General features: G+C 45.7%; 2 protein-coding genes across 2 annotated transcripts; one reads left to right on the top strand and one right to left on the bottom strand.

Annotated features, from left to right (window-relative positions):
• The first annotated feature begins 304 nt into the window (after positions 1-304).
• LOC125517392 (subtilisin-like protease SBT5.3) lies at positions 305-5,756 on the top strand. The gene is made up of 8 exons (XM_048682585.2): positions 305-709; positions 820-917; positions 1,038-1,202; positions 2,577-2,685; positions 3,522-4,062; positions 4,147-4,244; positions 4,357-4,602; positions 4,716-5,756. Exons 1-8 carry the CDS (start codon positions 480-482, stop codon positions 5,587-5,589), a joined length of 2,361 nt encoding a protein of 786 aa, XP_048538542.1. The 5' UTR covers positions 305-479; the 3' UTR covers positions 5,590-5,756.
• Positions 5,757-7,739: 1,983 nt separating this feature from the next.
• DDI1 (ubiquitin family protein) lies at positions 7,740-13,655 on the bottom strand. Its single transcript, XM_048682586.2, has 16 exons — positions 13,444-13,655; positions 13,045-13,077; positions 12,816-12,940; positions 12,378-12,486; positions 12,140-12,256; positions 11,545-11,610; positions 10,235-10,297; positions 10,108-10,152; positions 9,649-9,710; positions 9,338-9,431; positions 8,879-8,971; positions 8,728-8,797; positions 8,454-8,530; positions 8,288-8,345; positions 8,149-8,174; positions 7,740-8,048 (listed from the first exon to the last, which is right to left on the bottom strand). The coding sequence occupies exons 1-16, from the start codon at positions 13,507-13,509 to the stop codon at positions 7,920-7,922; spliced, it is 1,233 nt and encodes a 410-aa protein (XP_048538543.1). The 5' UTR covers positions 13,510-13,655; the 3' UTR covers positions 7,740-7,919.
• Between the last annotated feature and the right edge of the window lie 959 nt (positions 13,656-14,614).

Consider the following 14,614-nt stretch of genomic DNA (forward strand, 5'->3'; position numbering starts at 1 on the left):
CAAAATAAGTATCTCTGACTTATTATAAAGTAAAGTTAAGAACAGAGGGAGTACTATTCCTTTTCACTTAAATGATTTTTGAGTTTTATAAACACATGGAATTCTCCTATGTTGCAACATTATGTGCAAAGAAAATTCGTTTTGGTCAAGCAGATGCCAAATTTACGGAATATACGTTCAGAATGGACCTCCCACGAGATATATCCCCTGGAGGCGTTGATACATTCGAACCTCGCCGGCCGATAACTAACCCCCATGAGATCCAAGGATTTAAACTGTCCCCGCGGCGTTTACGCCGGCGCATGCAGCAGCACAGCCACAGATCGATAGTCCTCCGTCTCGTGGACTAAACCCGCCGCGCGCCCGCAACCACCTCGCGTATATAAATACACTCCCTCCCTCTACCAGAATCCCCGAAGAGATCGATCGATTGCGCGAGAGAGAGGGGACCATCCATCGCGGGCGCGAGGGCCAACAGCATGAGACCCATGGCTTCCTTCGGCGCTGCCGCCTGCTTCGTCCTCTGCGCGCTGCTCCTCGTCCAGCCCGCCCCCGCCGCCGCCGCCGGCGAGAAGCAGTCCTACGTCGTGTACCTCGGCGAGCACGCGCACGCGTCGCAGCTGCACGACCTCGCCGCCGTCGACCTGGCGGCGGTCGAGGGGAAGGCCGCCGACTCGCACTACGACCTCCTCGCCACCGTCCTCGGAGAGTAAGCAGGCCATGGCCGCCGCTGTTTCTTGAACCGATGATCAGGTGTAGATGCGTGCATGGAGGTTGGCTGACGTAGATTTTCTCTCTGTTACGCTCATCGCAATGCAGCAAGGAGAAGGCGCGGGAGGCCATCTTCTACTCGTACACCAAGCACATCAACGGCTTCGCCGCCAACCTCGACGCCGAGCAAGCCGCCCAGATCGCCCGTGAGTAGTCTCTCTCTACCGCCTGCATGACCGCCGTGGTGGATCGACGGCGTTTGCTCCTGAAATATGGTGTCGCCGATCGATTAACTGACTGCTTTCCGGTCGTGATCTAATCTGCAGGGCTGCCGGAGGTGGTGTCGGTGTTCCGGAACAGGGGGTACCAGCTGCACACGACGCGGTCGTGGCAGTTTCTTGGCATCGCCGGGCCCGGAGGCGTCCCGCGCGGAGCGTCCTGGCGCAAGGCTAAGTTCGGCGAGGGCGTCGTCATTGGCAACATCGACACCGGTACTTGCATGATCGGATTTATATATAATCATAATCAATCTGGTTGACTTAATCTGACCACAGATATTTGGGACAGTATATATAGCAGGAAGCCAGAAAATCAGTAAAGTGCCAAAAAAAATTTAGTAGATATACCAGTACAAAAGTTGCCTTAGATTGGATTACCCCGCATGTTACCGCAAAATTAGATATATAATAATTTAAAATGCTAATTCAGTCCTTGCGATTTATTTATGTACGAGATATGAGCACATTCTAAAATGAAATCTCGGCACGAAAAGTTTGTGCATGCCACAGCTAAATGTAATGAAATTTAAAACCCACAGCGAAAAGTTTGTTGCATGGTAAGGACTCACATGCATAGACCTGATGGATGCTAGTGGATCAAGCTAAAATATGTTGATTGAACAACAATTTTGATTATTTCAAAGCATGCCCATTGAGACAATTAGAATTTAGAAGTACTAGTTGGAATCACGCTCTTAAGTACTCCCTCCGTCTCATAATATAAGATCATTTTTCAAACTAACATAGCTTATTATGGGATGCCCATTGAGGGGTATATAGAGTTGCACATCCTTCGTCTGTTTAGACTATGGTTAATAGTATAGCCAGGTGCTGGTTGTATGGGCATGTCATGTTAGCATTACTAATTACTCATACAATAATGTTGACTATAAGGTTGGCAATAAGATTACAATTTTTTCTCAGTTTCTCATCTTTTTCTCTCATTAAATCTTTTTATTTAGGAGCACGCTAGAGGCGGGCTCTTGCATAAAAGCCACATCTTTTACTTTTTTGCATGTCTTTCTCTTTCACATTGGCAAAAGTGTCATGTAAACAGGCTTATAGCCTGCTATTGTACTACTTGTTTTTAGTCATAGTGCTATAGAGGAGGTCAGAAGACTAGTCAGAGTGCTGTTGACTTTTTCCCATTCACTAATGGATTCATCTTTATAGTTGGTCTTTGACAGATCGAGTATATAGGACCATCCAATGATTCCATAGTGGCTTCCCATCTGTACATGCAACCATGCTAGATGCTATCCTACCCTACATTCCTACAGGGTACTTACTTTCTCGACATGCTCATTACAATTCCGATGCAGCCAAAGGATGCACCATAATCCAACATACATACTCCAAACCAATCAATGTCCATCTGGAGAAATTTCCTTGTCCACGTTAAAACGAGCCAGCAGATTTTTCATGGAATTTCTGCGGTCCAAACAGGCCTCCAATTGAGGACCTTTTATTTAACCGTTGTACTGAAATAGTTGTCTTTACTTTGGATTGGAATCTGCCGTTCAAATTGATTTGTATTTCAATGGTGTTGCTGATATATACGTGCTCTTGTGCTCTATGGATGTGAAGGTGTGTGGCCAGAATCGGAGAGCTTTCGGGATCATGGGCTGGGACCAGTCCCCAAGCACTGGAAAGGAACATGCGAGAAAGGCCAAGACGATAACTTCCACTGCAACGCGTAAGCTATCGAACTAACTAACTCTAGTTGTTACACATTTAATTAACAGCCTAGCTAAATCTCAGTCGACTGAGATTTCTTATGCCTCAATCGATGCTATATTCGTGATATCTTATATTGAGATCTATGCATATTTTTTTAGTCGTTTTCCTTTTTTTACATGTTATGTTACTTGACTCTAAGCTAGCCACGCCCTTAATTAATGCATGCATGCATTCTCATGCTAATTAGTCACATAACTATGTTCGTTTAGAGCAATGTTTGTGTCCTTTTCAGATCCACACTTGGAGTGCATACTGTGCACGTATGTTTGATCCAAAAAGTTGATATACTTTTGTCTAGTGTAGCACTATAGTTGAGGCCACCACCATGCAGATATGAGCTGTGGGAGAGTAAGACCACCACCAGCTGATGCCTCTAGGGTATCTACTAGTGGTAGTAAGTGGCAATGATGTATATATATGCATGCTTTGACTGCATGCATCATGTCTATCCTTGAGAATTCCTTTAATCCCAGACGACAGTGACACTGCACTGAGTCTGAGTGGTATATAGTGTCTCCCAGTCCCACCTGTAAGAGATAGCGAGAGAAGAAAGAACAGGTAAAGTTGCATGCCTTTAGGGTTCACTGTATACTCTTGTCTTTTGTCCCTGCACAAATGAGCATAAAGAAAAATAACGAAGAATTTTAGAAACAAGTTTTGAATATATGCTCAATGATGCATGTATTGATCGAAAGGATCATGGACATTCTCCATCAGAGTTTATTCATCGAGCTGTATGGAGCAATTTTTTAATACTAGTTCTGTCTGAACTTTTGGCGCGCATGCATGCAGGAAGCTGATCGGGGCGCGCTACTTCAACAAGGGGTACGGCTCGGAAGGGCTCGACACCAAGGCTCCTGAGTTCAACACGCCGCGGGACAACGAGGGGCACGGCACGCACACGCTGTCCACGGCCGGCGGCTCGGCGGTGCCCGGCGCCAGCGTGTTCGGCTTCGGCAACGGCACGGCCTCCGGCGGCTCCCCGCGGGCGCACGTGGCCGCATACCGCGTGTGCTACAAGCCCGTGAACGGCAGCTCGTGCTTCGAGGCGGACATCCTGGCCGCCTTCGACGCTGCCATCCACGACGGTGTGCACGTCCTGTCCGTCTCCCTCGGCAACGACGGCGAGCCCTACGACTACTTCGACGACGCCATTTCCATCGGGTCTTTCCACGCCGTCCGCCGGGGCATCTCCGTCGTCTGCTCCGCCGGAAACTCGGGCCCCAAGCCGAGCTCCATCTCCAACCTTGCGCCGTGGCTCTTCACCGTCGGTGCTAGCACCATGGACCGCGAGTTCCCGTCTTACGTCGTCTTCAACGGCACAAAGATCAAGGCCCGCTTCTTCCCTAGCTATCTCACAGTTCTTGTTATTGTCATTTCTGGAAGATAGTTAATCAAATTGTTTTGGTGCATGCAGGGGCAGAGCATGTCGGAGACATCGCTCAAGAGCAAGGAGTCTTACCCCATGATCGACTCCGCTGAAGCCGCAGCTCCCGGCAGAGCGGTAGATGACGCGTACGTGTATCATTGTCTCTATATTGTTAATCTTCTATACGACCAAATACTAGTAATGTGCGACCTTTACATGATATGATGATAACGATGATGAATGTGTGTGCGAGTGCAGCAAGATTTGCCTACAGGGGTCGCTGGACCCGACGAAGGTGAAGGGGAAGATCGTGGTGTGCCTGCGTGGGACGAGCGCGCGTGTGGCCAAGGGCCTGACGGTGCTCCAAGCCGGCGGCGCTGCCATGGTTCTCGCCAACGACGCCGCCTCCGGCAACGAGATTATCGCGGACGCGCACCTGCTCCCGGCCACGCACATCAGGCACAGCGACGGCCTCACCCTATACAACTACCTCAAATCCGCCAAGTAAGCAAACCAAACCATGAATGAAGCCTACGGCGTAATCTATATTAATTACTGCTTCTAAATAATTGGCACATTTAGATGGATGCATGACGTTGTTTCTGTTTTTTGAAAAGGTCTCCAGAGGGGTACGTTGAGAAGCCGGAGACGACCCTGGAGACGAAGCCAGCGCCGTACATGGCCGCTTTCTCCTCGCAGGGACCCAACCCCGTCAACCCGGAGATTCTCAAGCCCGACATCACGGCGCCTGGGGTGAGCGTGATTGCCGCGTTTACGCGCGCCATGGCCCCCACGGAGCTTGCCTTTGACGAACGCCGCGTTGCCTTCACGTCCATGTCGGGGACGTCCATGTCGTGCCCGCACGTCTCCGGCCTCGTGGGGCTCCTCAAGGCCCTCCACCCAGACTGGAGCCCCTCGACGATCAAGTCGGCAATGATGACGACGGCAATCGACGTGGACAACAAGGGCGAGTCCATCCTCAACGCGTCCTTGGCGCCGGCGGGGCCCTTTGCCTATGGCGCCGGCCACGTGTGGCCGAGCCGCTCCATGAACCCGGGCCTCGTCTACGACCTCGGCCCCGACCACTACCTCGACTTCCTCTGCGCGCTCAAGTACAACGCCACGGTCCTGTCCATGTTCAACGGCGAGCCGTACAAGTGCCCCGAGAAGGCCCTCAAGATCGAGGACCTCAACTACCCATCCATCACCGTCGTCAACCTCACGGCCTCCGGCGCGACGGTGAAGCGCACGGTGAAGAACGTCGGCTCCCCGGGCAAGTACAAGGCGATGGTGCGCCAGCCGGCTGGCGTGCACGTGACGGTGAGCCCCGACGTGATGGAGTTTGGGAAGAAGGGGGAGGAGAAGACGTTCGAGGTCAAGTTCGAGACCAAGAACGCCAAGCTGGCCAAGAACTACGCGTTTGGCGCGCTCATATGGAGCAACGGGGTCCAGTTCGTGAAGAGCCCCATCGTTGTCAAGACGGCGGCGTGAACGGGCGACCGGGTAAAATTATATCGATCGAGGTCAAGTTGGCGTTTGATTAGCTTAGGAATGAAGCCACTGTAGAGAGAAACAGACACGCATATGTTATTTAGATCTTTAGGCCTATAGAACAATAATCAAGTGAAGGGGAATAAAGTGGTTGGTAGTTCTTCGCAGTGTTTGCATTGTGCTTTCTCTTTTGAAAGAAAGCTAGCGGCATCGAAACCGGAAGAGGATCTACGGCACGCAAGGGCTGGGGCACGCCGATCCCCCGACCTATGCCGAAATTTGGAAACTAGGGTGTTTGCTCTTGTATAACGTTCCTTATATGTGTGTACTGCATTTATAAATAGGAGCAATACAACTGTGGCGTCGCGCACCAAACATCTGATTATAGATGCTAACATAGAAAAATAGCAGGGATGAGCAAAAGCGATTCATTTTGTCCATTCGTGTTGTTTTTGTTGCTTGTTGTCTATTCTTATACACCGTTTTTCTTCTAGTCTTGACCAGCATTTCTATAGAAGAAGGGTCGTGTTAGGCGTCGGTTGATCGGCCCAAATCCTGGCAGGTCGTCTGCCATGCGATATCTCCTTAATCAACCGATCTCTTCTCCTATGTCGCCTTATTCCTTACGTCTTTTTCCCCACTTATCTCGCGTTCGCGCTCCCTCGGTCGGCTCGCAACACGGCCAGCTCGTCTCGTCACACCTCTTCGTGAACCGACATCACAACATCCCGTATGTGGTTGCAGCTTCTTGTGGAGGTAGTACCAGCATCTCCGCCAATCGCAACACTAGTGGGCGTCGGTTTCCAGCATCGCCAGGTGTCAGTTCTAGCTTCTTCGGGCACCTGTTCTAGCATCTCTGAGCAAAGGTTCCAACATTCACCTGCACTAGTTCTAACCCGTCGGACAGCGGTTCCAGCATCACGTGCGGGTGGTTGCAATTTCGCCACTCCCTAGATGTAGCTACCATGGTAGCCGGTTCCAGCTCCCACCATGGTCGTCATCGTAGATTGTCCCAGCACCCCGACCATTAATAGCAGTGTTGCCGGAGCACGGTCGCTGCATCACGGGGTGTGGTTCCAGCACCATGTGTTGTTGGTTCCATCTTCGCGCCTTGCTGGTTCAAGCATGTGGTCGTGGTAGCAGCATCATGCCTGGCCGGTTCCAACACCTCGCCTTGATGGTTTCAGCATGTGGTTGTCGGGATCGCAGCACCGCACATGACGGATCTACAACCGTTGTCCATCACGCGAATTAGCACCACTTGCGAAGGAAGGAGGAGATGGTGGACAATGCCAATGGCGAACCAGTCAAGCCTCAAGACGTTGGCGATCTCGAAGCGGTGAAGATGGTGGTTAGGGCGCCTAAGCCAAGCGATCTTGGAGGTCGACGATTACAAAGGCTACCGCGGCCCCAACTGCCTACAGGCTCGCTGTGGCTAGGATGTAGTGCTTGTTGGGATGGGTGTCACTAGATGTAAGCTTGATTTAACACCCCCCCCCCCCCCCCCCCCCCTCAAAATGAAAATTGTACTCAATCCCATTCGAATCGCTCAAATCCCTAATTGGGTATGCCTAAATCAAGTGCCAAATTGATGCCCGAGAGGTAGATTAGATGCCTAGTGTGTGATGTGTAAATCGAATGAGGCCATGATAAATCAATTCCGTCCGGGACAGAGGGCTTACTGCCAATTGACGAATGCATGCGGGTGAGGTGATCCACGATGCTGGTGTGTCAAATGTTGATAGATGGGAAAGTGAGCAACGAGAGAGGGCAGAGGGTGGCGGCGCTTTAGGAAAAACACAATATTTCGAGCATGGCTCCTCGGACACCCACGTGACTAAGTTGCATTGCTCAGACTTGGCTGTGGAAAAGGCAGATTCGAGTGTTCCTACTCGGCCAAACCCAGGGTGCAAACAAACAGCCCAAAACTGCATATCAAGGGCCTGGTTGAACCTAATGCAGACTATCAAACACAGGACAAAGTACTAGGCATACGCGCTAAAAGGGAAGTAGGGTTATTCTTGCTTTGCAATAGATTGATTTTGTTCGATCTCAATAACTGAAAATTTAGGAAATGGATGAGAATGAGTACAAAAACAATCTTTTCGATTGTGTTTGCACTCAGTGTCTACAATCTCTGTATCTGATAATGAAAGAAAGAAAACGTTTTTTCTCACTGAAGACAGAATACGAATCATCCCTACCAAGCCTGTATTTGCCACACACAAAGTTTTAGTTCCTCAAATGGAGGATGCCACATCTCCTTGATCAGTGTGTGTATAAATGTTCAAATCAAGAAAATGTTGAGCAGAAGGTCTGCTCTAAATACTCTAACCACCAAACAAGTACCCAGCTGCCTGATCCTCGTTGCCGTTGCACAACTGGAGTGCTTGTATTACAGATGCTCGGTCAAATCCAAGTTCCACGAGCTTTATGACTTTTGCTTCAAAATCTCCTCCCTGACAAGGGTTCTTAAAATGGTCAAGATCAATCTAATTCATGGACTCTCAAAAGAAACAAATGTATAGAAGACCACAATTTTGAAGAAAAAATTGACACCTGTGGAGGAATTACAGCTGGAGCTCCTACAAAGGAAATCAAAGTTGGTCGCAATTAATCAGCAATTCGATAGGCTAAAAGTTATCAGAAGATCACAGTTCTCTAAGTCAAGGAACTACACGAGCACCAGTAAACTAACCTGCAGGAGAGGATGCCGGTGGCACATCAGGAGTCTTCTCACGTGCCTTTGACGATTCCTGGATGATATAGAGTAAATAAGGATATACGGATGATTACTCCTGTGTCTCTAATATGATTACAGGAAAACCAAGGCTGATTTATGCAAAGCAGTAAATTTTGCTTACTCCAGCTGCTCCTTGGCTAGAAGATGCTAGGTTCGACGATTTCTCTCCATCACGTATATGTGAAGGGATGTCTTTCTCTGAAGATACCATATTAGAGGGATTGAAAAACCGAGACTTGCAAAATTGTAGAAGTAGATGATATAGAATACAAATATAGGGATGTTCAGTATTGCGAAAAAACTAACAATAATATCGAACTTAATAGTCTATTTCATTATGCAATCATCAAGAACTAAAACTAGAGAAAAAAACATGAAATAGGCAAGCTACTAACCATGTAAGAAGGGAACTGACACTTCACCACCTCCTACTCTAAGGACATTGTCCTTTAGGTCAATAATGCACTGCGTTGGATAACAAAATGTGTCATTATGGGATGTGAGTTAGATGCGATGACTTATTCCAAAACTTGGTCATGCAATTACCTGATGTTTCCGCAGCATATCAAGCCCGAAAAGGAATTCCATGTTTGGAGCATCCAATACTGTGAAGGAACAGGGATAGAAAGCATGGCCTATCTGTCCAAACATAGCAACGTATTGTGAATTACTGTCACTACTTGATGAATTCTCATAATGATGAAAGTTATGGCATTAGGTTTGAAGAAAATACTAAAGGCTCTGATTCAACTTAAGGAGTATCCTTTTTGTGGAACATAGACAACATATTGTAGAACAATCAAAATTCATAATTTTGTACCCGAGTAATGAGTTTGGTATTATATTATTACTATGTCTCTCTAGGCTAAATAATGCTTGTCAGACTGCAAATTTTCAATGACTCAAATAGCATTACAGTGTGTCCGAAGTCATGGCGCACAAAATGGGTCATTCTCAAAAGGACTGGAAATTTTGACGTTGGTACAGCAATTTACAATATCAAACCTTTATAGCTGCTACATGTATTCTTCCAAGTATCTCCGATTGACCAACTCCAATAGCAACCCCTCTGTAACGCTGATCAAGGAGCCTGAGTAACCTGCAAATGATACTCGATTATGTGATCAGTTGTATATGGCATGGAATGCATTTCAGCGAATGTCCCCACTGAATGATTTACATTCACGTGTACAGTAAAATTCCATTGTATGATGAGATAAACTCTTAAATATGTATGACTTCTACACGCAGAATGATCATATGAGATATGAAAGACTAAACAGTTGCAATAACAACATTTTAATTTATAATCGTACCCACAACGTTCAGCGCAGTCTTTTGATATGATGGTTGACTGAGCTCCACTGTCAACAAAGGCCTGTAGATGAAAGAAAAGCTAAGAGATCGCGTATACAAAACGAGTAGCAGGAAGCAATCAAGCATCTGAATAAATCCGTATCCAGTTATTGCATATCCTTTAGTTGGTAGACTGCTAGTACACAAACACAGTAATAGAAAGGAAGATTTAACTTTCAAGAATAAACTATTGGGGTAGATAATACAATTGGTAGTAATAAAATATTGTGTTGCAGTTATTTAGCTAAGATTGATGCGATCAACAATGATATATGAAAGGAGTTATAGCAAAGTCCATACAAGGTCTCTGATATTCAAAATATCATTTAAAAATATTGATTGGGCTTTTGAGTACAGGCAATGCTCAGCTGTTCACCATGCTCGTTATCTACAAATAGATATATGAAATAACATAATACCTTCAAAGGTACTCCGTTGACTTCCATATCCACATACAACATAACCTGAAATAGAATGCTGGTCAGTTAATAAATAAGAATAGCATGTAAAATAGAAACATACTGACTTACTAAAGAGTCAACATACCACTCGACCAAATGCTTCAGGATTATGCTCTATAGCAGCCTCCCAATTTTCATCAATGCCTTTCTGAATGACAAATTACAAGTACTCAGAACGTCAGGTATTTAACTAAGATTGCTGAGGTGAACAGGAGTATAAAACACAGTAAGACAGAGCAAAGCTTTTGCGTGCACATCATTTTACATAAAAAGCATATGACATGGTAACAACTACTCCCTCTGTTTCTAAATATAAAACTTTATAGAGATTTCAATACAGACTACATACGGATGTATATAGACGTTTTTTAGAGTGTAGATTCACTTATTTTGCTCCATATGTAGTCCATATTGGAATCTCTAAAGAGACTTATATTTAGGAACGGAGGGAGTAATAATATTTTAATATTATCCAACCATGAAAGCTAGCAGAAGTTACATACTTACATGCATGAAAAATGAAATTCCCCTTTTGCACTATGCATCACTCTGACTCTTCATTATATTCAGTCCCATGTCTATTCCTATGTTTATGATAAGCATTCTTAAGGCTTGTTTGGCATTGTTGTGGATTTTGATAACCCCATTGGGTTGAGCTGCTTTTAGATAAGAACATGTTTGGCTAAATTTTTCTCTTGATGAAGTTGCAAACAAATACATTTTTGTTTTTGTTGTGGGTCCACAAGACATCAAGAGACAAACATATCCATATAGGCATTGTGTAGGTTATGTTAGAGATAGGAAGGTTAAGAAAAGGAATAACTCAAGTTATTGGATATGGTTGGGTCTATTAGAAAGAGTAGTTAAAGTAAGGAAGAGCCCAACTGAAATAGGAATGTAGAGTTATGGTTCAGACTTGAGTTTGAACTGAGATCCAACTTGTGGATCAAGTCAGATGCTCCCGAGTATAATAAAGGTCCAATGTGTATGTAAACCTTCGATCAAGCAATGAAATAAATAAAAATGTTCTCTCAGCCTCAGCCTCTATTTCCACGTCAGGAAAGAGCCCTGTCGGCAGATTGTTGAGGGTGAGTGGACCTTTACCCTAACCAAATTGCCTTGCTGCGGACCAAGGTTCATCTTCTCTATCGCGGAGCATAGTGAATGAAAGATGAGGACAACAATTGGTTAACCAAATTCATTTACATTTAGTTTGATTAACCTTCTTATGACTGCTTCTCCACAGCGGCTTAAGAAATAAGCACTGCCCTCTAAAATAAATAAGCCATCCTTGGGTTGGTCATGTAATGATGATTGTGATATTTAACATTCGCCTCGTAACATATGAGAAGCCTAAACAGTCAACAGGTGTTATCCTCAGAAAAAAGTTTCTACCTGCCGAATTGCAGCTTCAATTTTCTTCTGAGCCTCGACATCAAATGGATCGGCATACAATAAGGCCTGAAAAAAATCATAATCATCAATGACTTAACCTATTATTATTCAGCAAGTTTGCAAAAATAGAACACAGCAAGAAAAAGAACATGGAACTACCATCTCCTGAAGTGGTCCAATATATATCTATCTATGAGAGCTTACAAGATGTGAAATTTTACAGCATATAGATGTAACAGCATGGGAATATATTTATACAAATGCTATGGAATTAATGCAAGAAGAAGCATATTTCTCAACTTTGTCACTAAGAACATAAAATAACTATCAGGGGGGAAATAGTTTTGCTAAGTCTCAATCGACTGAGATTTTCTTATCGATTCAGAAAAGTGCAATTTCAGTTTACTGAAAAGTGCAACTTGCACTTCTTGTTTCAGAAAAGTGCAAAAAGGTGCAACTGGGCAGAAAAGTGCAAGTTGCATTTTTCAGTTTTCTGAATCGATTGAGACTTAAGAAAATCTGAGTGGATTGCTTAATTTAGACTTAAATAAATACGCCCAAATAAAAACTAGCGATTAGCCGATGAGATACTCACAAGCTCTTCTTCCTGTTTGTGTTTCAGTTGTAGTCTTTGTTGGTGGTGTGACCGCAAGATGTTTTGCAACTCAGTGATGTCATCTCCAAGGATGGCTTGAGCTAATGAAGGGTCATTCTGCAAATTAAAAAGATATCAGTTTAAACAAAAATAATGGACATATTTTCTGCAACTAACATCTGGGAGTTGTAACCTAGCCAATATTGATAAATCAATGAAGCTACCAACAAAGCTTTACCTGAAGGAGTTGCGCCATAAGTTGTGAATCGCCACGAATATGTTGTTGGAAAGCTTGAGGATTTACTGCCGATCCATCAGGATTTAACCTCATAATATCCTGAGATGTCCTGAAATTTTTGACCCAAGAAATTAACTAGTAGAAAGCATTGTCACTGCAGTGGCACTAAAATTCACGAGGATTAGTTAAGCTAAAATATGTAGTGCATCTTTTTCAACATCATGGCAGTTCTGATTTGTGATTGTGATGTACCAAAATCATAACTGACAGCTACAAAAAAGAAAACCAGCTCGACGTACCAATAAAAGAAAACAAGACGTCACATGTAAGACCAGAAGCATCATATCAGGCATAACGAACAGCAGGAATGTAAGTATGTAACCCCTCAAGAAATTCCCTAGAGAACAACCAGAGATGTCGGAAAAACAACAACCAAACCTATTATTGGAGGCAACCATCATCACAAGATCACCATCATGGACTCCGATGGCGCTGAGCTTCTCAGCATTGTTCATCTCCTTGCCATTGAAATGAAGCAGCTGCTGCTGCAACGGCACTTGAGTCTAGCCACGCAAAGACACCCAAAACCAAACAATGTGAGGTCAAACCAGCCAAGGCAAAACCTGGAAGAGAAACCTGAAGAAAGATTCCGCTGGCGCCGGCTCACCTCCACCTCAAGAAGCGCCTTCAAATTCTCCACCTGCAAAACACGCAGGGCGCACAATTCAGCCAAAAGCCGCACAGATTTCGCGTCCATGGATCGCAATCACAGCTCAGTTTTAGCTCCACGAGCAGAAGACTCGCACGATTCTAGCCAAACCAAGATACCGCAGCTGTCGCAGCTAAAGATCCGATCGAACTCTACGCCTAAGCACGAGGCACCAATACGCCGAGGGGAGTGAATTGCGGGTCGCTGCGAGGTTCCCGCTTTCTCGCCGGAATTCCTCGGCCTTCTCGCGAGCTCGCCACCCGAATTTTGGCCCAAAGAAGCAGCCTTTATTGCCCGTCGAGATCGAGATGGGGGAGAAGTACAGGAGGGACCGAGGGGGGCGGGACGGAGGCTTACGGATTCGTCGGGGTCGACGTCGAGGTTGAGAAACTGCTCGTCGGCGGTCATCACGGTGAGCTTCATCTCGCCACCGCCGGTTGGAATCGCCTAGTCCTATGCCTCGGCTGTGGACAGAGGGAAGGAAGGAGGCGAGTCTACGGGCGTCAAATCGCGCTGCCTTCTTGCTTGAAGAGGTGGTAAAGAATCCTGCCCCTGAGTCCCTGACGGTGTACCGCTGGGGAGTCTTACTGACAATACGTTCCAGGCCGTCCGATCCACGTACCTGGAGCTGGAGGCCCAACTCCAGCAGGAGAGGATATCTGCCTAGAAAAAACTAGTTGTGCCTTCCTAAAAAAAAACTAACTGTGCCAGGGTGGACGTCCTTGAAAAAATGAGCTTAGAGCAAACTCTAGCAGATCCCGAAAAACATGTTTGACTAAAATACCCGCCATTTTACGGCACAAGGACAAAAAATCCATCCCGACCAAGTTTCGAAAACGGCTCGTCCCGTATATATTTTTACGGGGAGCTTAAAAATCAGCCTGGTGCCTCCATATGTCCGGTCCCCCCTCCCCCCCCCCCCCCCCCGCCCTCCCTGTCATTCCCTCTATCCCTCGTGCGACTTGGCGGGAGGGAAATTTCAGCTTGTGCCTGTCATTCCATTGCCACCCCCACCGCAAATCTCCGGCGATTTTTGCATCCCCCGGACACCTCGCGTCGTGGAATGGGTTGATTAATGATCGTGATTGGTTTGAGTTGTATGTTTTATTTTGGTGATGTCCTATGAAGCCCTACGTATCGCGTGAGCGTGTGGGATTATCGTTGTAGGGTGTTGCAATACATTCATAATTCGCTTATTGTGGGTTGCATGAGTAACGGAAACACAAACCTGAGTAAAGGGGTTATTGTGGATGGGAGTAAGAGGACTTGTTACTTAATGCTATGGTTAGGTTTTACCTTAACGATCTTTAATAGTTGCGGATACTTGGTAGAGTTTCAATCGTAAGTGCATATGATTCAAGTACGGAAAGTATGTTAGCTCATGCATCTCCCTCATATAAAATTGCAATAATGATTACCGGTCTAGTTATCAATTGCCTAGGGACAAATTCTTCTCTTATGCTACAAAAAGCTCTCTACTGAAACAAACTAACTTTTATTATCTTGCAAAGTACTCCTAGTTTTATTC

Source organism: Triticum urartu, chromosome 6A, assembly GCF_056163025.1.
Source record: "Triticum urartu cultivar PI428250 chromosome 6A, HENAU_Tu73, whole genome shotgun sequence".
Classification (NCBI taxonomy): domain Eukaryota; kingdom Viridiplantae; phylum Streptophyta; class Magnoliopsida; order Poales; family Poaceae; genus Triticum; species Triticum urartu.

Coding starts and splice junctions, on each gene's coding strand:
- LOC125517392 (XM_048682585.2), top strand. CDS start 480: ATGAGACCCATGGCTTCCTTCGGCGCTGCCGCCTGCTTCGTCCTCTGC. Junction 1,203..2,576: donor CATTGGCAACATCGACACCG/GTACTTGCATGA, acceptor ATGGATGTGAAG/GTGTGTGGCCAGAATCGGAG. Junction 4,245..4,356: donor GGCAGAGCGGTAGATGACGC/GTACGTGTATCA, acceptor GTGCGAGTGCAG/CAAGATTTGCCTACAGGGGT.
- DDI1 (XM_048682586.2), bottom strand. CDS start 13,509: ATGAAGCTCACCGTGATGACCGCCGACGAGCAGTTTCTCAACCTCGAC. Junction 11,611..12,139: donor ACAAACAGGAAGAAGAGCTT/GTGAGTATCTCA, acceptor GATTTTTTTCAG/GCCTTATTGTATGCCGATCC. Junction 8,531..8,727: donor GTCAGTTCCCTTCTTACATG/GTTAGTAGCTTG, acceptor TGGTATCTTCAG/AGAAAGACATCCCTTCACAT.